This window comes from Homarus americanus, unplaced genomic scaffold, assembly GCF_018991925.1.
Source record: "Homarus americanus isolate GMGI-L3 unplaced genomic scaffold, GMGI_Hamer_2.0 scaffold16894, whole genome shotgun sequence".
Classification (NCBI taxonomy): domain Eukaryota; kingdom Metazoa; phylum Arthropoda; class Malacostraca; order Decapoda; family Nephropidae; genus Homarus; species Homarus americanus.
Window position 1 is genome coordinate 5,344,680 of NW_024746541.1, and position 27,181 is coordinate 5,371,860.

Below are 27,181 nucleotides of genomic sequence, written 5' to 3' on the forward strand. Positions count from 1 at the left end.
TCGTCATCGTGATCACCTGAGAGTTGGACCAGATGTGGAAGATCTGGGCGACGCGGTTGTAGACGTCCTCAGCCTCGGGGACACCGTTCTTGAGCCAGTAGTTCCTCTGCTGGTCGACGTACTTGATGAGGAGAGGGTAAAAGGCGTAGATGTCTCGGGTCAGCAGCTGCCACTCCTCCTGCAGCTGGCCCTCCACCTGTGACGTTACATTGCAGGGATTAGTATAGTATAGGGATATCAGTAACAATGCTCCACCAAAAAAATAGCATAATTTGTGACCCCACCGACAAATATAGCATAATTTGTGGCCCCACCAACAAATATAGCATAATTTGTGGCCCCACAAACAAATATAGCATAATTTGTGGCCCCACCAACAACAATATCATGACTTTGTTGTCCCATCAACAAAGATATCATGACTTTGTGGCCCCGCCAACAAATACGTATATCATAATTTGTGGCCCTACCAACAAATATATCATAATTTGTGGCCCTACCAATAAATATAGCGTAATTTGTGGCCCCACCAACAAATATATCATAATTTGTGGCCCCACGAACAAATATACCACAATTTGTGGTTCTACAAGTAAATATAGCATAATTTCTGACTCCACCAACATATCTACCATAATTTGTGGCCCCATCAACAACAATATCATGACTTTTTTGTCCCAGAAACAAAGATATCATGACTTTGTGGCCCCAGCAACAAATATATCATGACTGTGGCCCCAGCAACAAAGATATCATGACTTTGTGGTCCCAACAACAAACATATCATGACTTTTTGGCCCCAGCAACAAAGATATCATGACTTTGTGGCCCCAGCAACAAAAATTCCAACATCAGGAATTATCGCCACAATTAACAACAAAGTACTCAGGAAGGGTTGACCTATCAACCAGCACTTGAAGTCATGTTCTTGAGAAGACGGCCACCTAGTGATGATTTAGTGATAAGTGGCTGGTGAAGTGTAACGTCAACATTACCAATCTTATCTTGTTTTTATTAAGATAATTTTTTATCAATATAAATTCCTCTGAGATCTGAATTATTATCAGACAAGATAATAGCTCTGAATTATCTGTCCCAGTAACAATGAAGAAGAAAGTCCGAGTACTTACACACACACCCACACATACACCTAATCTGCTGATGATATGCGTACTGTGTGCGCGTGTGTCTCTGAACGTACACTCGCGGACGAGGTCAACCCACCTGGCTGGTATCCTCGGTGGTGGACTTGAGGAAGCTCTTGAGGTTTTCCTCCTTGTTGAACATGTGGTCAGCACGCTTGTGGACGCGGTCAGCCAGGGGCAGGTATGCGTCCCTGAGTAGCTCCTCGCTGGAGTTGATAATGATCTGCTGGGTGTAGCCGGCTATACGCGTCATCCAGGGGGCATTCTCCACCCCGACGTTGTACATGATCAATCGCAGCACCAGCCGCAGCAGCTGGTTCATGTGCTCACACGTCACCATCGACACGTGGTTCCTGTAACAACAATATGGTCCTACACACGTGGTTCTGTAAATATTATAGACACGTGGTTTTGTAGATATTATAGACACACGTGGTTCTGTTAATGTTATAGACACTCGTGGTTCTGCAAATATTATAAACACACGTGGTTCTTTAAATATTATAGAAAGACGTGGTTCAACAAACAACATAGTCAATCCTGTATTCGATGTAACTATAGTTCAGTTTAAAACCATTATCATCCATTATTCTAGTAAACAATTGTACAAATTAAACTAAGTAAAACACGTAAATTAATTCTTCTAGATAACTTAAATAATATATGTGTGGTGTAGTTATGTATATCACAATACACAGGCAGGATGTAGAGCCATTCTTTATAATAAATATGAAACATCTTCCTTTCATCTCTCACTCCAGGAATATTTATAAGGTAAACATCACCTCATATACTTGTCATAAAGGCTTCTTTCATCTCTCACTCCAGGAATATTCATAAGGTAAACATCACCTCATATACTTGTCATAAAGGCTTCTTTCATCTCTCACTCCAGGAATATTCATAAGGTAAACATCACCTCATATACTTGTCATAAAGGCTTCTTTCATCTCTCACTCCAGGAATATTCATAAGGTAAACATCACCTCATATACTTGTCATAAAGGCTTCTTTCATCTCTCACTCCAGGAATATTCATAAGGTAAACATCACCTCATATACTTGTCATAAAGGCTTCTTTCATCTCTCACTCCAGGAATATTCATAAGGTAAACATCACCTCATATGCTTGTCATAAAGGCTTCTTTCATCTCTCACTCCAGGAATATTCATAAGGTAAACATCACCTCATATACTTGTCATAAAGGCTTCTTTCATCTCTCACTCCAGGAATATTCATAAGGTAAACATCACCTCATATACTTGTCATAAAGGCTTCTTTCATCTCTCATTAATAATGTTCTCTCTTATTAGGTGACAAAAGTGTAATTCATATTGACAAAAGGTATGAGTGTGGCCACCCTGCAGGTACGAGCGGAGTGTGGCCACCCAGCAGGTACGAGCGGAGTGTGGCCACCCAGCAGGTACGAGCGGAGTGTGGCCACCCAGCAGGTACGAGCGGAGTGTGGCCACCCAGCAGGTACGAGCGGAGTGTGGCCACCCAGCAGGTACGAGCGGAGTGTGGCCACCCAGCAGGTACGAGCGGAGTGTGGCCACCCAGCAGGTACGAGCGGAGTGTGGCCACCCAGCAGGTACAAGTGGAGTGTGGCCACCCAGCAGGTGCAAGTGGAGTGTGGCCACCCAGCAGGTACAAGTGGAGTGTGGCCACCCAGCAGGTACAAGTGGAGTGTGGTCACCCAACAGGTACAAGTGGAGTGTGGCCACCCAATAGGAACAGGTCAAGTGTGGCCAACCAGCAGGTAAGTGAGTGTGGTCACCCAACAGGCAAGTGAGTGTGGCACCCGCAGGTGGTGTGCCAGCAGAGTGGCCCAGCAGGTACAGGGGTGGCCACCAGCAGGAAGGGTGTGGCCACCCAGCAGGTAAAGTGGTGTGGCCACCCAGCAGGTACAAGTGGGTGTGGCCACCCAGCAGGTACAAGTGGAGTGTGGCCACCCAGCAGGTACAGGCAGGTGTAAGGTGTGGCCACCCAGCAGGTACAAGTGAGTGTGGCCACCCAGCAGGTACAAGTGAGTGTGGCCACCCAATAGGAACAGTCAAGTGTGGCCAACCAGCAGGTACGAGTGGAGTGTGGCCACCCAGCAGGTGCAGTGGAATGTGGCCACCAGTAAAGTGGGGAGTGGCCCAGTAAGCATGAGAGGTGTGGCCACCCAATGGTACAGGTCAAGTGTGGCCACCCAGCAGGTACAGGCGGGTGTGGCCACCAGCAGAGTGGTGTGGCCACCCAGTAATGAGTGGAGTGTGGCCACCCAGCAGGTACAGGTGGAGTGTGGCCACCAGTAGGTACAGTGGAGTGTGGCCATCCAGTAGTATGGGAGAACAGCAGGAGGCCAGCCATCCAGCAGACAGGGGTGTGGCCACCCAATAGGTACAGGTCAAGTGTGGTCACCCAGCAGGCACGAGCAGGTGTGGCCACCAGCAGGTACAGTGGTGTGGCCATCCAGTAGGTATGGTGGAGTGTGGCCACCCAATAGGTACAGGTCAAGTGTGGCCACCCAACAAGGACGAGTGGCGTGTGGCCACCCAATAGGTACAGGTGAACTGTGGCCACCCAACAGGAGTGGGTGGCCACAGACAAGTGGTGTGGCCCCAACAGGTACAAGTGGAGTGTGGCCACAGATACGAGGGAGGTGGCCACCCAACAGGTACAAGTGGGTGTGTGCACCCAACAGGTACAAGTGGTGTGGCACCCAACAGGTACAGAGTGTGGCCACCAACAATACAAGTGGTGTGGCCACCCAACAGGTACAAGTGGAGTGTGGCCACCCAGGTACAAAGTGGGTGTGGCCACCCAACATACAAGTGGGTGTGGCCCCAACAGGTACAAGTGGAGTGTGGCACCCAACAGATACAAGTGGTGTGGCCACCCAACAGGTACAAGTGGAGTGTGTACCCAACAGGTACAAGTGGAGTGTGGCCACCCAACAGATACAAGTGGTGGCACCCAACAGGTACAAGTGAGGTGGCCACCCAAATGGCCAAGTGGTGGCCCAACAGATACAAGTGGAGTGTGGCCACCCAACAGATACAAGTGGAGTGTGGCCGCTTTAACTCACCCCTCGGATGGGTTGACGTTGTCGGGTCCTTGATTCCACCAAGAGATAAGAACACAACATAGGCAGCACCACGTCGATGATGTGTGGCTGGTCCGTGTGTTTAGACTCATCCTCCACAAACTTCTCCACCTGCTTCAACACGGTCTCCAGTGTAGGCATCGCCGTGTCCATTTTCACGATGATTTCTGTTCGGGAAATGAGGGAAAAATAACAACATGATATTAGACGAAATTAAATGGAAAATGAGTTGTAATGCTGAAAATTGGAGTTAAGAAAATCCTACTGGTTGATATGTATTGTATGCTAATTATTAACAATGATCTCAGAAAGCTTAGTGCAGTTTACTCAAGAAAGCTTAGTGCAGTTTACTCAAAAGAGATTAGTGTAATTTACCCTGTAGAACAACGTGTTTTAGGAACGTAGTTTACACAGTCACACTCACTGAATAAAAAGACTGTTGGAGTATAACTAACTGTTAATAAGAGTAAACTGGGAGAAATAGACTGGGTAAACTGATAAAGTAAACTGGGTAAACAGGTAGACTGGGTAAACTGATAAAGTAGATTGGATAAACAGGTAAAGTGGACTGGATAACAGGTAAAGTAGACTGGATAAACAGGTAAAAGAGACTGGATAAACAGGTAAAATAGACTGGACAACAGGTAAAGTAGACTGGATAAAACAGGTAAAAGTAGACTGGATAACAGGTAAAGTAGACTGGACAACAGGTAAAAAGTAGACTGGATAACAGGTAAAGTAGAATGGATAAACAGGTAAAGTAGACTGGATAAACAGGTAAAGTAGACTGGATAAACAGGTAAAGTAGACTGGATAACAGGTAAAGTAGACTGGGTAAACTGAAAGAAGTAGACTGGATAACAGGTAAAGTAGACTGGGTAAACTGAAAGAAGTAGACTGGATAAACAGGTAAAGTAGACTGGATAACAGGAAAAGTAGACTGGGTAAACTGAAAGAAGTAGACTGGATAACAGGTAAAGTAGACTGGATAAACAGAAAGTAGAAAGATAACAGGTAAAGTAGACTGGATAAACAGGTAAAAGTAGACTGGATAACAGGTAAAGTAAACTGGGTAAAGTAAACCTTGAGCTTCGAGGGACTGGTCAGCGATGCGGTTGTGTATACTCCATGGGTTGTTCTTGTTCATCATGGGTTCCAAATAAGCGACGGGGAAGGTAGCGGCGAAGGCTCCCAGACAGTTGCCGATGGAAGGTCGATGGCGATTCAACTCCTTCTTCATAAAGGTCTTGCCCCCGTCCAAACTAAGGTCGGTGCCCAGCTGGTAGAGTGCTGCCAACATCTTGTAACACGCCACCTGAATCTCGTCCACTGCCCAACACAGGTCAAATATTATTGTAATTGTTTCTATACAGGAAAACAATAATGTCTTATCAATGCAACACTTATTATAAAACTCTCAGACCAATAGAACATAATAAGAGTATTCGTCTTTCCCTGACAATGTGTAAAAGTCCTTATCTAAATGTAGAATTAATAATAAGTGAATAAACCTACAAATAAAATCGGGCAATAACGATAATTCAATAAGAAAATATATTGTAGTTACGTATATTTTTTCCCTATGGAGAATAATACTGTATTTATATTAAGAGCAGAAAAAAACACCTCAGTTCTTCTACGTAAATCTGTATGCAAACTTGTTATTTTGAGACTGTTGTTACGCTCCAGAGGAATGGGCAGGTGAAAACCGGTCTTATGGCCGTGCAGGCTGAACCTATTTCTATATACCCTCAACTTTAGAGAAAGGAGGATGGTAAATTGCTAATGTATCACTCTAAGCAATTATAAGAATGTCACTCAGGTACAATGTCGATACATAAGCGTCGAGAGTGAAGTGGTCGACTCACAGAGGACGTCTTGGCCGAACTCGCAGGCGGCGGTGTGGTCGAAGAGAGAGGTGAGGACAGGCAGCAGCACTGTCTGGATGTAGTTTAGGGAGGCGGACGTCTTGAGGTGGGTGCCGCGGATGTAGGCATATTTACCCTGTCAACAAAGTAAAAATTAAAGATGATGCATGGCTGCTATAGGATACACTGGCCACATACTGCATCACTATCGTGTTATACTCAAAATAAAAGTCAAGAACAATTACCTCAGTGTTTTTGCCACTCTACTGAACCCCGTGTTTCCTCCTACATCCCTTCCTACCGCTAAAATTCCTTCCCTCCTCCTCATCCCTCCACCTCCGTACCTCCTGCAGACAATGGATGCAGTGTTCTAAGTCGATGGCAGAGTTATTGAAGAAGGTTAACATGGAGGTGCGGACGAATTCTGGCAGACTCTTGGCCAGCGTCTTGGCGTCAACAGCCCGGACGATTACCGTAAGACACTTGACTGTCACCTGTAAACGATGAAAAATGATAAACACGAGTAACATATCTTCTCTAAACTCAATAACTGATAGTCTTGTAACAGACACTTTCAAAATGATCGATTACTTCGCACACTTACAAATTACCCGAAAGAAAATATGTTGTTTAATATCCACCTTACTGACTTCTGTTGTGTGTGGTGTTGCCATAGAGATTAGAGATAAACGTGTCCAATGGAATAACTTAATATTATAAGAAAAATATTCTCTATTCTAGGTTTTGTCTGGGACCGCAACAGTGAAGCGTGAAGCATTTCTTAATCTTATTTTTGGTTCACTGGTAGATGTTAGATGTACTGCCAGTAAAAGAAAATCCAACGTTGTGAGACTTTATATCGAAAAGAAAAACAAATAAAATTACAGCAGGGTGAATGTTGGTTCTACAGTCACACCTAATGCTAACTTTGACCTCTGTACTCCTTGTTACCTGAAAACTTGGCCCAAAGTATAAAATGATGTTCTTTAGTTTTAATATTATTTCATCAAAGTACATGAACACTATATATACAAGAGCTATCTTACGGACGAGGAAAGGCTCACGGACATGCGACGAAGGGACAAAGTCAACATCACACGTCCGCTTCTCCACAAATGACACATAAAGACACTCACTCATCAACTCCTAAGTAAAGATCACACACAAACGAAAACACCAGACCTATGAGTCCCACCTTCGTGTCAGAGCCAAAGCAGACGCTCTTAATACGCATCAGATTGGACAGTTTACAGAAGAGGGAAGCGACCATCTCCTTCTCCCTGAGGGACGCTGCACCCACCATGTTCGTCGTCAGCGCCACCGCCAGGAAGTAGTTACGGTTGGTGCTGCAGACCAAGACAACAGTTAAAGAAACAAGTGAAAGTATTTAGTTCTGTCTGGTGAACGATATCAACATGGCCCTGGGTGTTCCAACATACCCAGGGTGGTATCAAGAAAGCCCCGGTAGTATCAACATGGCACTGGGTGTACCAACATGGCCCTAGCAGTACCAACATGGCCCTAGCAGTACCAACATGGCCCTGGGTGTACCAACATACCCAAGGTGTTATCAAGAAAGCCCCGGTAGTATCATCATGGGTTTTGGTAGTTTTGATAATAATTACTAGCATTATTTAGGCCTTGACAGTATCAACATGGCCCTAGTAGTATCAACATGGCCCTAGTAGTATCAACATGGCCATAGCAGTATCAACATGGCCCTAGCAGTATCAGTAAGACAATATCAGCATAAACATGGATTTAGTAAAATCAAAATGGCCATAGTAATATCGACATGGCCCTAGAAGTATCAACATGGCCCTAGCAGTATCAGTAATGCTCTGGCAGTATCAACATGGCCCTAGCAGTATCAGTATTGCTCTGGCAGTGTCAACATGGCCCTAGTAGTATCAACATGTCCAAAGTAGTACCAACATAGCCCTAGTAGTGTCAACATGGCCCTAATAGTATCAACATGACCTTAGCAGTATTAACATAGCCTTAGCAGTATCAGTAAGGCTCTGGCAGTATCAACATGGTCCTAGCATTATCAATATGACTTTAGTAGCAAGAAATTAGCAATATTAGCAGCCATGATCCTAATAATATCAAGATGGCCGCAGAGCCTCAACACCGGCCTCATGGTGTCACTTGGCTCACCTGAAGTATTTCTCCATCAACGGGAGGACGACCTTAGAGAAGAACTTGACGTCCTTGGTGGAAGTCTTGAAGGAGTTGCGTCTGGAGAGGTTAGACGATGGCCTGAATAGCTTCATGTTGATGGCAGCGCAGTCGAGGTATTGCAACAGTTTCTCCAAAAGACTGTATGCGAAGCGGCGCTCCACCGCTCCAGAGGCAGCCCCGCCATCGTCACCATCACCATGGGCCCTGAGGAACACCAACCGACACAGTGTTATGGCTTACTCACTATACAACAACGGTCCTCTATCATAACAAATATACAATCATCAATCTTTATGGCATCATAGACGTCAGTTCACCTGGTCAATCGGTAGCCCATAAACTGAAGATATTTGAGCAGCTCGACAGACCGGAAGCGATCTTTACGCTTTTCCTTCTCTGTCAACATGTCGTAAGGCACCATCTGGGGGTGAATGCCGCCACCTGGTGGAGGAGGAGGTCAGAAAAGGTAGTTACAACTTCGCATAGACAGCATAAATAAAGCATGGTATCTCTCAAACGTCAAAGAAAATGAACTTTAGAGGAAACTGTCATAAAATGTAAAGGAGCCTGTGATAATAAAACAATGTTTTAATAATAATAATAATAATAATAATAATAATAATAATAATAATAATAATAATAATAATAATAATAATAATAATAATAATAATAATAATAATAATAATAATAATAACAATAACAACAATAACAGCAATTATAAAAATAATAATAATAATAATAATAATAATAATAATAATAATAATAATAATAATAATAATAATAATAATAATAATAATAATAATAATAATAATAATAATATTAATAATAAGGAGGAAAAAGAATACAAAATAAGGAAGCAGTACACGAATGAAGAAGAAAAAGCAGTACACTGACCGCATGCCTCCAGTTCCTCCTTCTTGCGCTTGGCCCAGATGTCGTGAGCGTTCTCAGCCAGGCGCTCAGCCATGTTCTGCATCTCCCTGGACAGCGTCAGGTTGGTCATGTCTACTGGCTGAGGGTTATAATTGTACAGGTCCGACTGTGGGGGAAACAACACGGTAATTATTCATCTGCTGTTTCTCGCGTACGTGTGAGTACTTATGACAGTTGTTTGTGGAAAGGGACATGGTCTTAACCTAGGCGTGGGAGGTACAAGGCGTGGGAGGTAGATGGTGTGGTAGATAGAAGACGTGGGAGGAAGAAGACGTGGGAGGTAGACGGCGTGGGAGGTAGGCGGCGTGGGAGGTAGAAGACATGGGAAGTAAAAGGCATTGGAGGTAGAAGGCGTGGGAGTAGAAGGCGTGGGAGGTAGAAAACGTGGGAGAAAGAAGGTATGGGTGGCAGAAGATGTGGGAAGTAGAAGGCGTGGGAAGTATAAGGCGTGGGAGGTAGACGATGTTGGAAGTAGAAAACGTGGGAGGGCGTGCAGTACTCACAGTATCTTGACGGTGCAGCTGCTCTCGACCACTAGTACTGAGGCCTTCTGTGCTCTCGTACTCGATGTTCCAGTTGATGGCCAGAAGCGCCTTGATGGCGTCGCGCACTGGCTCCCGGTAGCGCTCCCTCTCCTGCACCACAAAGACACCATTAACACCATTATACTGCTACTTTAAATTCATTCATTTGCTAGCACTCTAAGAGAGAAAGTAACTCACTCAGGCAACACAGGGAGATAACTCACATAGTCAGACAACATAGAGTAGGGTTTGAGCCTTGGGTGAAGTTTCTCCTCAGATGAGTAAGATTCACTGTAGGACCAGCCACTCTCCAGCTTGCGAGAGGCCCAGGCGTCGTGGTAGTGCTCGCTGAACTTCTTGATGAGGTCCGTGATGTCCTGGTCCAGCTGCACTCTGAACACATACAATAATAAACCCATTACTTGTGGCCTCTTTAGTTCAGTACTGACGTCATTCACAAATTTTGACTACAGTACATTAATGATTATCTTAAGTACATAAACCACTGACATTACTTGTTTTAAATATAGGTGAGGTTGACTATATTCGTTTAAATATAATTAACATTCTTATGATGCAAAATATCTTAGAGTTACGCCTAGCCCCCTCCAGGTAAATCGACCCTTGTACACTCGTGAACAAAAGTCCTGTCGCCCCTTCTGCTGCTCCACGAACCCTGAGATTCAGACTCATGAATCCGAAGCATTTATGGGCAGAATAATGCACCAGTGTCTACTGCTTCGGGTTCATGAGTCTGAATCTCTTGGTTCGCGGAACAGCACAAGGGGCGACAGGACTTCTGTTCACGACTGTACACCACATCACATACCTGCCTTCCCCATATCCCTCTCGTTCACATATTTCTGTCTCTCTGTTACCTGCTTACATCTCTCTCTCTCTCTCTCTCTCTCTCTCTCTCAAAAGCTACACCACCTAAGAACTTAAGTCTTAATCTTTCACTAACTCCATAGTATCGATGGGCGTGGGCTTGTAGGGACCCTCAGCGCAGGAGGAGGTGTTGTAGAGCTCGTCCTCGTGGCCGTGTGTCAGTGAGTAGTCAGGAGGTAGTGAACAACCAATAGCCGATAAGCAGGGAAGAGCCTGTCATACAACGTGTCAAATTACTTTATGACTTAAAATTGTAATTTAAGCATCACGTATGTTGTCTGGGACACCCGGAATGACCAACTACTTTTCCAGAAGCTATCATGACATGAATTCAAAAGGTGTGAAGAATCAAGGTATACTCAACAAATAACATTTAGGGGATATCAACTTTTATTGTCCACTGTTTTTTTTTCATTTCTCATCACAGGAGCTACTAAACGTGACGTGCCCCGTCCTCACCTTACTGAAGAGTTCAGGATCGTACTCCATCTTGGCAAGGGAGTCAAAGATGTTGGTGAAAAGCATCATAGTGAGCCTCTTCTCCTCCTCAGAGGCAGTGCCCGGGGTGTTGGAAGAGGTGCCGTAGTATTTGCCGCAGCGCTCGTAATGCAGAGTTAGCAGCTGGTGGAGGAGACATCCAAGTGTTATGTCTGTTTACTGTACTACTGTTGCTACCTCACGATATGTTCTCTAGATCTTCACTACTACTACTACTACTACCACCTGTAATACTACTATAGCTACTACTGCTACTACTACTACTTTATTTTTTAATATGGCCTCCAGCCTCCCCCAATAGCCATACCTTCGCCACCATTTTATTACCTTAATATTAAATATCCTAATACATAAGTAGCTATCCTAGCTGTGTTGAGTTAGTTGAGCCGCAGATCTATGCGGCATTCAGTGACTGTAGCCTCATAGTCAATATCTGCAACTGTTGTCGGCTTTGGGGGCGAAGCTCTCGTTCCCCTGAGGCAGAGCAAAGCCGACCGAAGGAGAGAGAAGGACAGTCGACATCTCATCCAGGCTGTAACATAACTTCTGGGCTGCTGCTTCTGTTCGGATATCACCTACTACTACTACTACCTGTAATAGTACTACAAGTACTACTACTACTACAACTATTACAACTACTTCCTCACTCCTCCCCTGTACACTCTCACCACTACACCAACCACCCATAAAGTCACATTCTTTTCCAGCAGCTTATAGTGATCGTTGTAACAGTTATAAGACAATAATAATTCATATTTTATGTATATATCAACGTTCACAGGTGGGCGGCAAAGTTAACATACAGTCAGATGTAAACACAAAGGTACTTCACCATCCCGACAGCATAACAAGAATAGATGACCAGGAGGGCCGTAAAGGGCTCCCTGCAACAGTGACTTACCCTGAGAGCGACAGTGGTGTACTCAGAGAGGTTGGAGACGTCAATGGTGAGTTTACGCAGGAGAGGCAGGAGGGCGGCGGGCTGCATCTCCCTGGTCAGTGCAATGAGGAAGTCGGACACTGCCTCACGCTGCCCCTTGGTAAGGATCTGTACCGCAGGGAACATTTTAGTGTTTCATAAGATAAATGGTGTGAATGATATATATATATATATATATATATATATATATATATATATATATATATATATATATATATATATATATATATATATATATATATATATATATACACACACTAGTTGTAATAGTCAGACTGTCCTACAAGCTTAGTACAGGTAAGCAGCACATTACCTTGCACTTGGAGAGGCGGTAGACTGTGTGTAAGGTGGCATCGAGGAGTGGCGCATGTTGGTCAGCCTCGGCGTAGAAGCTGGAGTGAGAGATGAGGGCAGGCAGGATGGAGTTACCAATATACCGGTTGAGGGCCAGACCCATCTCCGACTCGGATCCGTCAGACTGTACAGTGCGAGGTAAGAAGCGAACATAAGAATTATGTCTCATGGCTGATGTACACCATCATACTGACCACCGCCGTGTAGTCATGCACTCCTATACTGGGTAATGCCAATATAAGGTAGCCCACCAAGCTGTAGTCTGTAAGACTTATATCCCCGTTAATATGTAGTAGTGAAATTTTATTTGGCTTATTTTTGTAAAGCATCAATTTCCACCTATATAATTACGTGGCAGAAGTACTCACACTATCTAAGAAGCGGAAAGTTTACCCATTTAATTTTACAAAATGGCGACAGTATCCAAGTGTTTACGTTATGTAAGAAATACCAGTTCTTAAATCCTTTGTAGGTCACGGGACACACAGTACTCACCTTATCTAAAGAAGTGGCAGCACGCATGTCAGGAAGGAAAGCGTCCTCCAGGAGACTAAAGAAGAGCTCGACGTTGTCCATGCCGTAGACTCGCTCCAGGAAGAGGACGATACTTTGCTTGTGTGCCGGGATGAGGCCGGGAGGAACGTCACTGCGGCCTTCCTCAGCCGCAGTACTGGACAGTGTGAAGCGCAGCGACAACACACCCTACACACACATACAAGCACACAATTGTTGTAGCAATTTAATACCGGGAACCACCACATACATGTATGTATGTATGTATGTACCTGTACATACAGGTGCGTGCGTACGTGCGTGTATGTGTGTGTGTGTGTGTGTGTGTGTGTGTGTGTGTGTGTGTGTGTGTGTGTGTGTGTGGAGACAGTTTCAAGAAGTTGATATACCATTTTACAAGTATATATAAACATGGGTGTGAATCTATCTATATAAAACAAAGAAGTATGTCTGTTTGTTTGTGTGTGTGTGGTTGTTTGTGTGTCTGCACGAGAATCTCGGAAACTACTTTACCGATCTGTAATGATGATGGATGGTGTTATATGTAGTGATGATGGATGGTGTTATATGTAGTGATGATGGATGGTGTTATATGTAGTGATGATGGATGGTGTTATATGTAGTGATGATGGATGGTGTTATATGTAGTGATGATGGATGGTGTTATATGTAGTGATGATGGATGGTGTTATATGTAGTGATGATGGATGGTGTTATATGTAGTGATGATGGGTGTTGTTATATGTAGTGATGATGGGTGGTGTTATATGTAGTGATGATGGATGTTGTAATATGTAGTGATGATGGGTGTTGTTATATGTAGTGATGATGGGTGTTGTTATATGTAGTGATGATGGATGGTGTTATATGTAGTGATGATGGATGGTGTTATATGTAGTGATGATGGATGATGTTATATATAGTGATGATGGGTGGTGTTCTATGTAGTGATGATAAGACAATAAGATAATAACAGTTTAATGCTAAAAAAATATACTTTGCTGTGCAGTTGTAGTGAAAAACATGGTGGAACTTACATACACCGTTAATGAACTATTGATGGAAGAAGAAGTTTTGGGGACTGAACAGTGAAACAATGTGGAGCCTCCCGGAGGGTGGCGTCCTACCGTGGCCTAGCGAATGAGCCGCCCGGAGGGCAGTGTTTCAGCTAGTACCTAATATTTAGATTCTAAAGTATATACTGTATAGTAATTCAAACAGGTAGGTACAAATGGGTATCACTGAGCTGTGAACTACAAGGTGATTCTTCAACAACATGACGACATGACAGAGTGAGTCTATGAGTAATGGGGGGCTAGGGAGACTCACCTGCAGGTCCTCGAGGGGCACCAGGGAGCGGAGGATGGCTCGGGCTCGCAGACTGTCGTTCTTGCCTTGGGCGATAACATTAGCCTCGGGAGCACAGCGGCCCATCAGGTCCACCAAGGTGCAGTAGAAGGCGAGGATGGCGGCACCTGTGTCGATGTAGTCCTCGTCGTCGTCGCCGGTTGGCATCGGGTGGTCGATAGGAACTGCTCCCTCAGCCTCTGCGCCCAGACGCTGCGCTGCTATGCGCTCTGACATCTGTGACAATGATAAAATATATTAATATTATAATTTTCTCGCGTTGTTCAAATTTCTGTCTACTCTCAGATCCATCAGTAGTGTGAGCGTGAAGCTCCTCTGCCTCTGTGACTGTTTGTGTTATATTAACCCTGGTACAATAACAGCTCCACTAATACTCGTTATCCTGAACCTTCACCTACTCCAGTGAATTAAGTAATCGATTCCAAGGAACAGTTGTATCGCTCACAGTAACCGTAAAGAAAAGTTACAATAAGGAACTTTAAAGCTATGACTGTAAACTGCTGTACAATATAAATTTATCAACTTTACTAATCTACTGTTGGATGAAGCTTTACACAGCACTGGGAGGAGTAGTGTAGTGGTAGTGAACTGGTGCAGTGGACTGGTCTCTTAAGTAACTTTAAGCTGCACTTAATCACCAAACATCCACCATGGAAGGAATTACTGTGCATACAACGATACTTATTTTTAAAGACCAGGAGGCGGGGCCGCCATCTAATGTAACACAAGAATGGTGTGTGTGTGTGTGTGTGTGTGTGTGTGTGGATCCATTACCTTGTTACCGTCGATGATGGCACGCAGCAGACCTTCACCCTCGCCTCGCAGCGCCGGGCCCAGACATTCAGGCTTGCGGATCAACAGACGGATGACGAGGTTGGCGTTCTCCTCGACGCTCTCACCTGAAGGACACATATTATAACACTCACCTCCGGCCTCCCTTGTCTCTAATGTCTCAACACTTTGATCCTCCTCTCAGGTCACTACTGAATACACTGATGTTAACTCTTAGTGAGGAGTACTCGAGTCATGTTCATCACTTGAGTTGTGGTTTAAGGTCTTATTAGTTTTACCTCAATAATATCTTACAAGAGCAAATCTAATGTGACTCATTTTGATAAAAGTATAAACGGGTGTTGACAAAATAATACATAAAATCTGAAGAAAAATTCTACTTAACATATATCGTATAAGTTGCGTATTAGGAAATTTGCTAATATATACTGGTGAGGGACTCCGACTATTATACACACAACGAATGCACTCACAAAACACCGTCCAAGACAACGTTTCCATCTTAACCGTAGAACAAAAATATCCACCTGTGCACAGAAACTCAGTTCGAACACCTAAGGAATGAATCAGCAGTGGCAACGACACGAAAATGCATTCGAATCAGCCCTGAAGACATTGGGCGAGGGTCAAATAGAAAAGTGAATGAAACACAAATTAATAACATTATTCGATATAAATAACCTTAAAACCCTCTATCTTAAAATTTTCATATGATCTAAAAATAAGACTGGTGAGCCAAGGGGCTGATTCCTTCCTTCATGAACCTGGCCTTTGTGACACCCTGGACATGCGGTGACACGCGACCCTCCCACAACATCAGCGATGGCGGCCAGTTGTCCACCCTAGCAAGACAATCTTCAGGGCTGTTTGTACTGATATGTATAAAACGGTTCTAGGTAATTTCACTCCCGGTAATTTGACCCCGATTATAAGACCCCAAGTAATTTGACTTCCGGTAATTTAACTCCCAGTCAATTTGACTCCCGGTAATTTCACTCCCGGTAATTTCACCAACATTAAAAAAATATATTTAAATCATTTATTAATAACATTTATAAAAAAATATTAGAAACACTTCTTAATATAATAAAGAATTAAAATATATTTTAGTGTTCTATAAGTGCTGAACGGCTGGTTGCAGTAGCTACCAGAGGTTGGATAATCCACTCCTGTTTCAATAAATAATTATAATAGTAATGGTAATAAATTTAACATAAATATAGTTTGGTTTAAGTAGTTAAAAATTAAAGATTTATTTTAAGTAGTTTTGAAATCTAGTTTAAGCAAGCATTAAAATTTTAGAATTTTAAAAAACCAGAAGATGGCACCACCAGGTGAAGGTTGATCATAACTCATTCGTATACCCTTGTTACCATGCCTCACGTCATTACCAGCACCAGGGGAAGGGAGAAACTTGTATGAATTACATATACGAAGCACAGAAAAGAAATGCAAATGGATCTAAGACTTATTGGAAATGTGAAGAGAAGTGTTGCAAAGCTCGAGTCCACACCCTGACGCATGATGAGGATTAAGGCATACTTAAACGTGTCGGTGAACATCATCATAGGTTTTCTGTTGCAAAACCCAAAATTCGTAAAAATTGAGCTGACTTGAAGGTTGCAGCAATATCCTCTCAAGAATGTTCTCGTTCACTTATTGCTGCTACTAGTGGAAATTTGGATGAAAATGAAATGGCAGAGCTCCCATCCTCTTCATGTCAAGTCGGAATATAAGGAAATGGCGTCAAGTAAAAGTGAGTGCCCCTCCAATTCCCCAGAATCGGTCTGGCTATAAAATTCCTGATACTGGCGAACTTTTCCTGCAATTTGATAGTGGTGAAAATGACGTAAATAGATTACTCGTGTTTGAAACGGATAAGGGTCTGGATCACTTGCTGCATGTAAAACATTGGGCAGGTGATGGAACTTTTAAATGCTGTCCAAATACATTTTATCAAATGTACACCCTTCATTGTCTTAATAAATAAACGCAATGTTTTAAATGGTGGTGAAATTACCGGGAGTGAAATAACCGGGAGTGAAAGTGACTAGGAGTTAAATAACCAGGAGCCAAATTTCCAGGAGCCAAATTACCGGAGTCAAATTACCGGGAGTCAAATTACCGGCCACATGATAAAACACACAATAATGCTAAATATACGCCAGTCGACCCGTCCCATGGTGGGGAGGACCCGTTCACCCTCCCAGGACCCCATGGTGAAAAGGACCCGTTCACCCTCCCAGGACCCCATGGTGGAGAGGACCCTTTCACCCTCCCAGGACCCCATGGTGGAGAAGACCCGTTCACCCTCCCAGGACCCCATGATTGGGAGGACCCGTTCACCCTCCCAAGACCCCATGGAAGAGAGGACCCGTTTACCCTCCCAGGACCCCATGGAAGGGAGGACCCGTTCACCCTCCCAGGACCTCATGGGTGGAGACTACTGGGGTATGCAGGCGTGAGGGTCTGGCTACCTGGTGAACTACAGGTGTGATGCTCAGTGAGGGACAGAGAGTGAGTGTAAGAGTGTGAGTGAGCGAGGGAAACAGGGGTGTGTGAGAGGTGGTGCGGGTGTACCTTGCAGCTCCTGGTCCCGGTTCAGACCTGGTAAAAGGGAGCGACACTACAGGCCAGTCGGGCTACACCCAACGTCACCAAGACGGGGACGCTGAAGGTGTGGTCTTCCTGCTCTTAGCTGTAATCTGATAGATCAAGTCTGGGATAACTGTGACCTATCAAATGACAGCATGCGGAGGAGGAAGAGCGGAGACCTTGCCAAATGTGTGAAAATACTCACAGCGTAACAGGCATCACTACTCTCGTTAAGCAGAATTATCAGAATTGTTTTAAAAGCTCTACATTAAAATAAATCAAAGATTGAAGGGTGTATTTATTAATAGGAAAAGTCAACAAATTATATTTTTACTGAACTAATCTAGCTCGAAAGGAAAAATTTAGTGCGAAAGTAAGGATTAGAATAAGAGTAATTAATAGAACATACTGTAGTAGGTTAGTACAGACTACTGAAAATTGTATTGTCATTCGTTTGTCAATTGAAGTACTGTATGAACACTCGATCATACGCTTACATAATGTGCTCTCACTTCTATTCATAATACAACAATACATTCATATATACATACTTATGGGAAATTACATAAATTCGTACACAAATTAATATGTAAACAAAGTAACTCAAACACCAGAGAACAAAATGAAAAATAAAATCACAAGCAGATTTCTCTCACACTTTCTTTCTTTACTCTCTCTCTCTCTCTCTCTCTCTCTATCTCTCTCTCTCTCCCTCCTAGCAGATACTCACCTCCCACCCAGACGCAGAACCTAAGGAAGTCCAGATAACGCTCGCCCTCCACAGGGTCCCAGCCCAGATCTGGGTAGCCACGCTCCACCAGCTCGCTGTTGCTCTGCAGGCCGCAGCGAGACAGGTAAACAGCAATCTTCTCCAGGTGGTATTCCCTGAAATGGAGGAGAGCGGTGAGGAATTTGACCACGAATTCAAGATGGCCAATAATGATTTCATAAACATGTTGTATTTTGATTCATTGGATCACCTCAAGATTAGGCACCCCAGTTTATTTCATGTGATTATTGATTACCCTAATGCTACCTGGGGAGGTTAGGTTAGGTTGTTTGGTTAAGTTAGGTTAGGTTAAGTTACGTAAATTCTAGGGTGTTTAATCATCACTTGAATAGGATTGGAAGCAGAGTGTACAAGTGATCGGAATTATTTAATGATTCGGGACAAAAATATCAGGTGGATGTTAAAACTTGAACCAACTCTACTGGAAGAGAAACATGACCAAGTATAAAGTCCGCAGACGTTAACATGTTCCCTGGTCGTGTAGTACCTGAGGGCCAGGGCCAGCTCGGTGTTGTCCATGAGGGAGGAGTAAGCGACGTCAAGGGGCGTAGTGCCTCGTAGGGAAGGCCTGGACAGCAGGATGTAGGAGTTCTCTAGCAGGAAGGGCAGGTGGTCGAACATAGCCTTCTGGTTCTGGCGGCCCGTGCGACAGAAGTAACACAGGAACTTGCAGCACGCCACCACCATCTCGTGCGACGTGTCCTGCCGGCCAGAGGTCACCCCACCAGGTCACGTCAGGTCACATAGTTTAGCTACCCTCTATGTGTATATATTTCACTTTAGCTCATCATTTATGAGTCTACAAAAAAGCACTATATTTCATGGAACTCTTTTTGTTTTGTTATTACATTTACACACATTTCAGCAATACAGTAATAATTCTTAAGAGTATAAATACCAAAGACCAACATATTATGAGAATTAATTTTGCATTGGTGTTTTCTCACAAATATGTCAACGAAATTTTATACTTTACACAAAAATAACAGATTGGAGTAAATATTGTTCAAGTTAAAGTTGTCAGGCTTAAGAATTATAAAAAAGTGCAGTAAAAATGCTTGAATGTAAAGGGACCACGACAGTGATTATTATACATAGGTCTATAATATGAAAACAGAAAAAGTGCTTGAGGAAAAATGCCGCGTCTTTTCTTGGCATTAGCAATAATTAAGTTAAGTGAAGAGGGTTTGACGAGTTGCTCGAGTGAAGCTTTGTTATATTAACTGCCCTCAGATGGTCTCGACCACAGCCCATAAACACTGAGAGGTCGTCCAGGATTTTATACACTGCAGGAACGGGGGACTATAACCTCGTGTGTAATATACCCAATAAATTGAACAGAATTGATTTATTAAAACAAGTAGATGAGTCAACTCATTGACTGTAGTGACTCTTAAGGCAAATCTGACCTCATGCCATTTTACTGTGAGTAACTTGTGTCATGTTATCACCCTTCCCAAGAACTAGAATGAAGGCCCACAGCTGCAGGCCGCTGTGGGTGGCACTTACGGGAGGAAAAGGCTGTAGAAGGTAGGTTTCGGAGGCTTGGAAGAAATAAGAAGACAAAACCTTTTCACTGAAGACTCTCTTAACAAAGGGGTCAGTTGACAAGACAAAGACACAGGATTCTTCTTAGAACTGATAAGATGGTGGCGATGACCAGCCAGGGCAGTGACTACTTACACAGCTGTTGTGTGTCAGGGCAGTGACTACTTACACAGCTGTTGTGTGTCAGGGCAGTGACTACTTACACAGCTGTTGTGTGTCAGTGCAATGACTACTTACACAGCTGTTGCGTGTCAGGGCAGTGACTACTTACACAGCTGTTGTGTGTCAGAGCAGTGACTTACACATATGTTGTGTGTCAGGGCAGTGACTACTTACACAGCTGTTGTGTCGGGGCAGTGACTCACACAGCTGTTGTTGTGTCAGGGCAGTGACTCACACAGCTGTTGTTGTGTCAGGGCAGTGTCTCACACAGCTGTTGTTTCAGGGCGGTGACTTACACAGCTGTTGTGTGTCAGGACAGTGACTTAAACAGCTGTTGTGTGTCAGATCAGTGACTTACACAGCTGTTGTGTGTCAGGGCAGTGACTTAAACAGCTGTTGTGTGTCAGATCAGTGACTTACACAGCTGTTGTGTGTCAGGGCAGTGACTTAAACAGCTGTTGTGTGTCAGATCAGTGACTTACACAGCTGTTGTGTGTCAGGGCAGTGATACATGCATATATAATGAATGTGTCAGATCAGTGAGACACATACTGTTCGTGTCATAGTAGCAACACATGCATATTCTATGTGTTAGTAAGTCATATACACAAAAACACTCACACAGTGACACACACACAGCATCATGGTAGTTACTCGTACATAATTTCATAATAGGGTACTGACACACACAGTATATAACAACCATTTGTACCTGACAACTGACACACATTAAGTATGAAACAAATATAGTAAAGATTAATAAAACGATCTATGCACTCATATATATATATATATATATATATATATATATATATATATATATATATATATATATATATATATATATATATATATATATATATATATATATATATATATATATATATATATATATATATATATATATATATATATATATATATATATATATATATATATATATATATATATATATATATTGTCAAGAAGCCCAATGATGACAGGCAACATTTAGTTATTATCAATATTATTTTAAAAAGTATTAATTCATGCATAAACCTTATGTATTATACACAAATACAAACAGGAAAAAAATCAATATAGGAAAAGTATGAGTATAGCAAGTCTAGGTAATGCAAACGATAACATGAAGAACCATTCAGAAGCCAGAGCAACACCGTGTATGTGTGTGGCGGCAACATAACCCGTGAAGTGAAGTGAAGTGGACGCGACAACTCCGACAATACACGCAACCTCGACTGGCGACCTCCAACACGGCCAACACTCGTCAGCGTGGACCAGTGGCCCCTAAACGAGCATGTTCCCTCCCGCCCACCACTCCCTCCCCCAATATGACCTATACTGTATATACTCCAGAGTTTAGGTATACCATATATCGTATTGGTCGATGAGTGCTTTATATGAACAGTTGTAATAATAACAACCATAATAATAATAATAATAATAATAATAATAATAATAATAATAATAATTAATAATAATAATAATAATAATAATAATAATAATAATAATAATAATAATAATAATAATAATAATAATAATAATAATAACATATCGTTTGGTAAGCGAGTTCAACCCACGAAGTGAAAAGATGTCGATACCCGAACACTAAAAATCGAACAGATGTTTAGTAGCCAACAGTGTTTCAACAAGTCAACACACAGTAGAACACCATACACCACAACACACCGTCACTAAGCTTACAACATCAGCCAGGAGGATACAAGCTAAATATACCCAGCCCGGAGGCAGAGTAAGTAAGAGGCAGGAATAAGACCTCTAGGAGTGACCCCTAACACACACGCACTTAATAATGTATTAAATATATACTGCTGGAAAATTTAAAAAAAAATATTGTCAATGGATAACAAAAGCAAATTTCTGTACACCACATACTGTACATGATAAAGACAAAAATTTTAGAATTACCCCAAATCCCATCAGGAGAATGTTGAAAGAGTCCTAGCGGCCTTTACCTACGAAAATGTTAGTCAAAGTAATCGATCAATTTTTCATATATAAGTCTTCATTACTCCTCCTCCTCGTTCTTTTCATCTTCCTCCTCCTCATCTCTTTACTCCTCTTCCTCCTTCTCTTCTTTCATTTTCTTCTCCTCCCATTCCTCCTTCTACCACGAAATGTGTTCCTGGTAGTTCTATGGGCTTGTGTCTTAAGAACTGAGCAAACAACAACATGCAGAGCCATCCATCTTTCATATTGACTTTGCTAATTTAAAAAAAAAAGTGTAAATAAATCCCAAAAACTAAAATTCCAGTGAAAACAACGAGTCATTCCTTCGCAGTGCACAGGACCACAACTCTGGCAGCAATATTAATGAAATAAACTCTCACATTAACACCATCGACACAAGACACAAACACCATGACATAATGAACAAACAGATAGGAAAATTTATAAACCATAATATTGTACAAGACCAAAGAAGAGAAAAACACTAATAGAGTTGTAAGAAAAGTGAATTGCAGTGAAGATTAAAATTTAAGATAACTTCATAGCAATAATAAGTAATAGCTGAGGTGGTCAGAGGGTGTGATGGAGGCAGGGATGTGGTAGTATGGGTGTGGCGGTGTGGTTGAGGCCGCACCTTCTCCTTGGCTTGTGTCACCTCGCCGTCACTTGTCTGCGTTTCGCCCACCGCCTGTGCGCGCCGCCCCAGTGTGTTCATCATCACAGCCATGACGTTCTCGTGCACGCACAAGATGCGGATCAGATCAGGATGTTGGAAGAAGATATGGTTGTTGACGAGCGTCCTGGGGGAACAACACTACATTAATACCAGTTTACAGTAAATGTGATCAATGACGACAAGTGGATTTGATGGGTGGGAGAGAAACACAGGGTAGGGTTAACTTTCTTTATTTCTCTAACGTAAATCATCCCTTGAATTTTAGCCTGAAGTATCCTACTCTAAGAATGTAAACAATATTCACCTTTGAGTGCCGGGATTCGAGCATTGGCTTACCTGTGTATATTACAGGCTCCCATATATCTTATTTTTAAGAGCTTTCTAAACGATATGTACAGTATAGTTATCAAAAGTATTCGTCAATAGTTTCACTTCTTTACACACAAACCTCAATTTTCTCTTCACCTCGAGTCATAAACTACCAAATTCTCCCAAAAATAACTTTTTCACTCCATCTCACATCATCACAATCTCAACACTTCCTAATAACACTGTCTTAATTTTCACCAGATGTTTCCCCTACTGGTCATAGTGCCTCCTACTGTCCCCATCTGTCTTAAATAAACACAATACCTCTTAACTTTCACTTGTATCACTCACTTATTCCCTTGCTGATATTGAGACAATTTCTATGTAGAGGACTTATATATCATTACCCCAATATGTTTATCAACGGGCAAGAATCAAACAAGAGTTGCGTCAGTGTGGGCTAGTCAAAAGCCTCTCTCAATGCATGTATCACAGTGCTGCCTAACCCAACTGAAAAATCAGTAGTCTATTCCTCTTACAGAAAGGAAGGAACAAATAAGATTGAAAGTTCAGCACCACACCAACGGTTTGTCTAATACTTGTGATTAATATTGAATAAAGTTAAATCTTTATTACTTTGATATTATAATACACAGCAAACTATCTTCAGAAGTTACAAAAACCTTTAAATCGATTGGCCCTTTATAGGAATCAGAATTGACGCAGGAGAGAAGTGATGAAACGAGAACTTCCTGCTGAAGGGAAGTTTACTAATCGGAACTTAAACAGGACTCTAGACAGTACCTGCAGCATTGACCTCTTTTAACAGGGTCGTGCAGCTACAGGAGGTAAGACGAGGACAAAGTGACTGTCACTTCAGGCTGTGTAGAGATGTGATGTGACTTGGTTGGAGGTTATTTCGAGACAAGGAGAGAACGGGAAATGCGAACTATAGCATAGGTAGTTTTTGCCTAACCTAACCTAACCTAACCTAACCTAACCTAACCTTATGTAATAAGCCTTATCCCGAAATGAGCGAACACCATGTGACTCACCAGAGCAGCTCCCTCATGAGAGCCTCTTCCTCCTGGGACATCTGGACAGGTAGGAGGGCGCGCACCTTACTGAGGCACAGCCACAGCGTCTCGACATCTTTCTTGGTGTTGCTGCTTATAACGTAAGTCCTCTCTAGCGCCGCCATCATCTCGCCGATGCTATTGTACTGCCGCAGTAGCAGGCTAGAGGAGACGTGGAGTATGTCATTGTCTGAGACACCTGATACAATTTTGTTCATAGAAACTAATATTATAACCTTTTACAGAGCAGTGTCGCGCTTGGGAATTTTATTCTGGCTAACGCCTGACTATTTTATTCATCTGAGAGAAATCCGTGGCCTCTAAAGGGTTAATGATGGTTGAAAATATATATAACATATCCATATTTGATGAATACTTCATGTTTTAGAAAATACTTGGACAAACCTGAACATTTCTCTAATAAGAACAGGAGTTTCTATGAAGGATTCTGAAGCCCAGCGGACGATGGTTTCCACGAGGACCTTCTTGAACTTATCTGCGGCATCTAACACCACAGGTTCAGGCGGCGCCGTCTCCGTTATCTCCTCCTTCGCGCCACCTAGGATACCCAGGAACTTGGCCACCACGCCTTTGCTCTCCGGTGGTGGTACCTCCTGCAAGTGGAAGATATATATATATATATATATATATATATATATATATATATATATATATATATATATATATATATATATATATATATATATATATATATATAAACAAAGAAGTATGTCTATGTGTGTGTTTGTTTGTGTGTTTGAGTGTATGTGTGTCCGCACCAGAATCTCGGAAACTATTTTACCGATCTGAAGTGACGATGGATGGTGTTATATGTAGTGATGATGGATGGTGTTATATGTAGTAATGATGGATGGTGTTATATGTAGTGATGATGGATGATGTTACATGTAGTGATGATGGATGTTGTTATATGTAGTGATGATGGGTGGTGTTATATGTTGTGATGATGGATGGTGTTATATGTAGTGATGATGGATGGTGTTATATGTAGTGATGATGGATGGTGTTATATGTAGTAATGATGGATAGTGTTATATGTAGTGATGATGGATGATGTTACATGTAGTGATGATGGATGTTGTTATATGTAGTGATGATGGGTGGTGTTATATGTTGTGATGATGGATGGTGTGTAGTGATGATGGATGGTGTTAGTATGATGGATGGTGTATATGTAGTGATGATGGATGTTATATGTAGTGATGATGGATGATGTTATATGTAGTGATGATGGGTGGTGTTATATGTAGTGATGATGGGTGGCATTATATGTAGTGATGATGGATGGTGTTATATGTAGTGATGATGGGTGGTGTTATCTGTAGTGATGATGGATGGTGTAATATGTAGTGATGATGGATAATGTTATATGTAGTGATGATGGATGGTATTATATGTAGTGATGATGGGTGGTGTTATATGTAGTGATGATGGATGGTGTTATATATAGTGATGACGAATGGTGTTATATGTAGTAATGATGGATGATGTAATATGTAGTGATGATTAGACAATAAAACAATAACAGTTTACCCTGTAATGCTAAAAAAATATACTTTGCTGTACCGTTGTAGTGAAAAACGTGGTGGAACTTACATACACCGTTAATGAACGGGACTGAACAGTGAGACAATGTGGAGCCTCCCGGAGGGTGGCGTCCTACCGTGGCTTAGCAGATGAGCCGCCCAGAGCGAACAGCGGACAGTCGGTCACAGGAAACAGATCAGGAAAGGGAATCCGTCTTAATGCTAACAGAAAGCGAACAGCGGACAGTCGGTTACAGGAAACAGATCAAGAAAGGGAATCCCGTCTTAATGCTCAGAGAGAGCGAACAGTGGACAGTCGGTCTCAGGAAACAGATCAGGAAACGGAATCCTGTCTAAATGCTAACAGAAAGCAAACAGCGGACAGTCGGTTACAGGAAACAGATCAAGAAAGGGAATCCCGTCTTAATGCTCAGAGAGAGCGAACAGCGGACAGTCGGTCTCAGGAAACAGATCAGGAAACGGAATCCCGTCTTAATGCTGACAGATAGCAAACAGCAGAAAGGCCTTCTCTTGAAAATGATCAAGCGCATGAAATTCGTTTGAATACTAATAGACAGAGAGCTGCGGGATCCAGAATTCTAAGAAAGAATTACACAGTGGCATCCACTTGCAAGAGCAGCATTTAACTATTACAATGAGATAGAATATGAAAAGTATCCCTCTGTTGTCATTGGCAACATTGATAAGAAATGTGAATACTGCGGTGTAAAGAAGTACAAAGGAGAATCTGCTGGACTGTGCTGCTCTCATGGGAAAGTACGACTGCCAAATTTGGAAAAACCACCACAACCATTGAAGACTCTCATGCTGGGAACAACACCAGAGTCAAAACACTTCTTGGAAAAAATACGGAAGTACAATTCATGCTTCCAGATGACATCCTTTGGAGCTACCAGAGTAGTTCGTGAGCATGGATACATACCAACATTCAAAGTCCAGGGTCAAGTCTATCACAAAGCAGGATCCCTCTTACCACTGGAAGATGAGCAGGCAAAGTTCCTCCAAATTTACTTCATGGGAGATCATGAAAGGCAGACTACTATCAGGTGTGGCAACATTCAAGGTGTCAGACATGACATTGTCCTATCTATCCAAGAAATGCTGCATGAGCTCCTCACTCCTACACAGGCCAATATCATTGCCTCCTGCACTGAGGCAGATAATGGGTTTGTTCCCATTACCAGACAAGATATTGTCCATCCTGTCAACTATATCCCCCACCCCAGCTCCTGGCAAACACACCCTCATCCTATTTTTATTTTTACCACAAAAAGCTCTGTCCAGGTACCGTACCTGGGAATCGCCAACAATTAAAGTTTTCGTACCGTCCGTGTCAGCTTTGTCCCTGACTATGCTAACGTCCAAATGGTATATCAGAAACTGAAAG

The 27,181-nt window shown here is 42.5% G+C and overlaps 1 protein-coding gene across 1 annotated transcript in view; it reads right to left on the minus strand.

The window, feature by feature from the left end:
- The window catches only part of LOC121879297 (ryanodine receptor-like), a gene marked incomplete at its 5' end in the record, with an annotated part of 109,180 nt that overhangs the window by 48,205 nt on the left and 33,794 nt on the right, over window positions 1–27,181 (minus strand). The window contains 26 exon segments of the mRNA XM_042385894.1: window positions 17–196; window positions 1,225–1,498; window positions 4,220–4,261; window positions 4,263–4,404; window positions 5,321–5,566; window positions 6,106–6,241; window positions 6,450–6,599; window positions 7,301–7,451; window positions 8,266–8,493; window positions 8,607–8,730; window positions 9,184–9,328; window positions 9,726–9,857; window positions 9,971–10,139; window positions 10,711–10,847; window positions 11,094–11,255; window positions 12,034–12,180; window positions 12,386–12,550; window positions 12,922–13,128; window positions 14,269–14,523; window positions 15,082–15,206; window positions 17,680–17,706; window positions 18,425–18,579; window positions 18,972–19,186; window positions 22,800–22,965; window positions 24,206–24,388; window positions 24,632–24,840. Of these exon segments, the coding sequence (XP_042241828.1) occupies window positions 17–196; window positions 1,225–1,498; window positions 4,220–4,261; window positions 4,263–4,404; window positions 5,321–5,566; window positions 6,106–6,241; window positions 6,450–6,599; window positions 7,301–7,451; window positions 8,266–8,493; window positions 8,607–8,730; window positions 9,184–9,328; window positions 9,726–9,857; window positions 9,971–10,139; window positions 10,711–10,847; window positions 11,094–11,255; window positions 12,034–12,180; window positions 12,386–12,550; window positions 12,922–13,128; window positions 14,269–14,523; window positions 15,082–15,206; window positions 17,680–17,706; window positions 18,425–18,579; window positions 18,972–19,186; window positions 22,800–22,965; window positions 24,206–24,388; window positions 24,632–24,840 (4,272 nt within the window).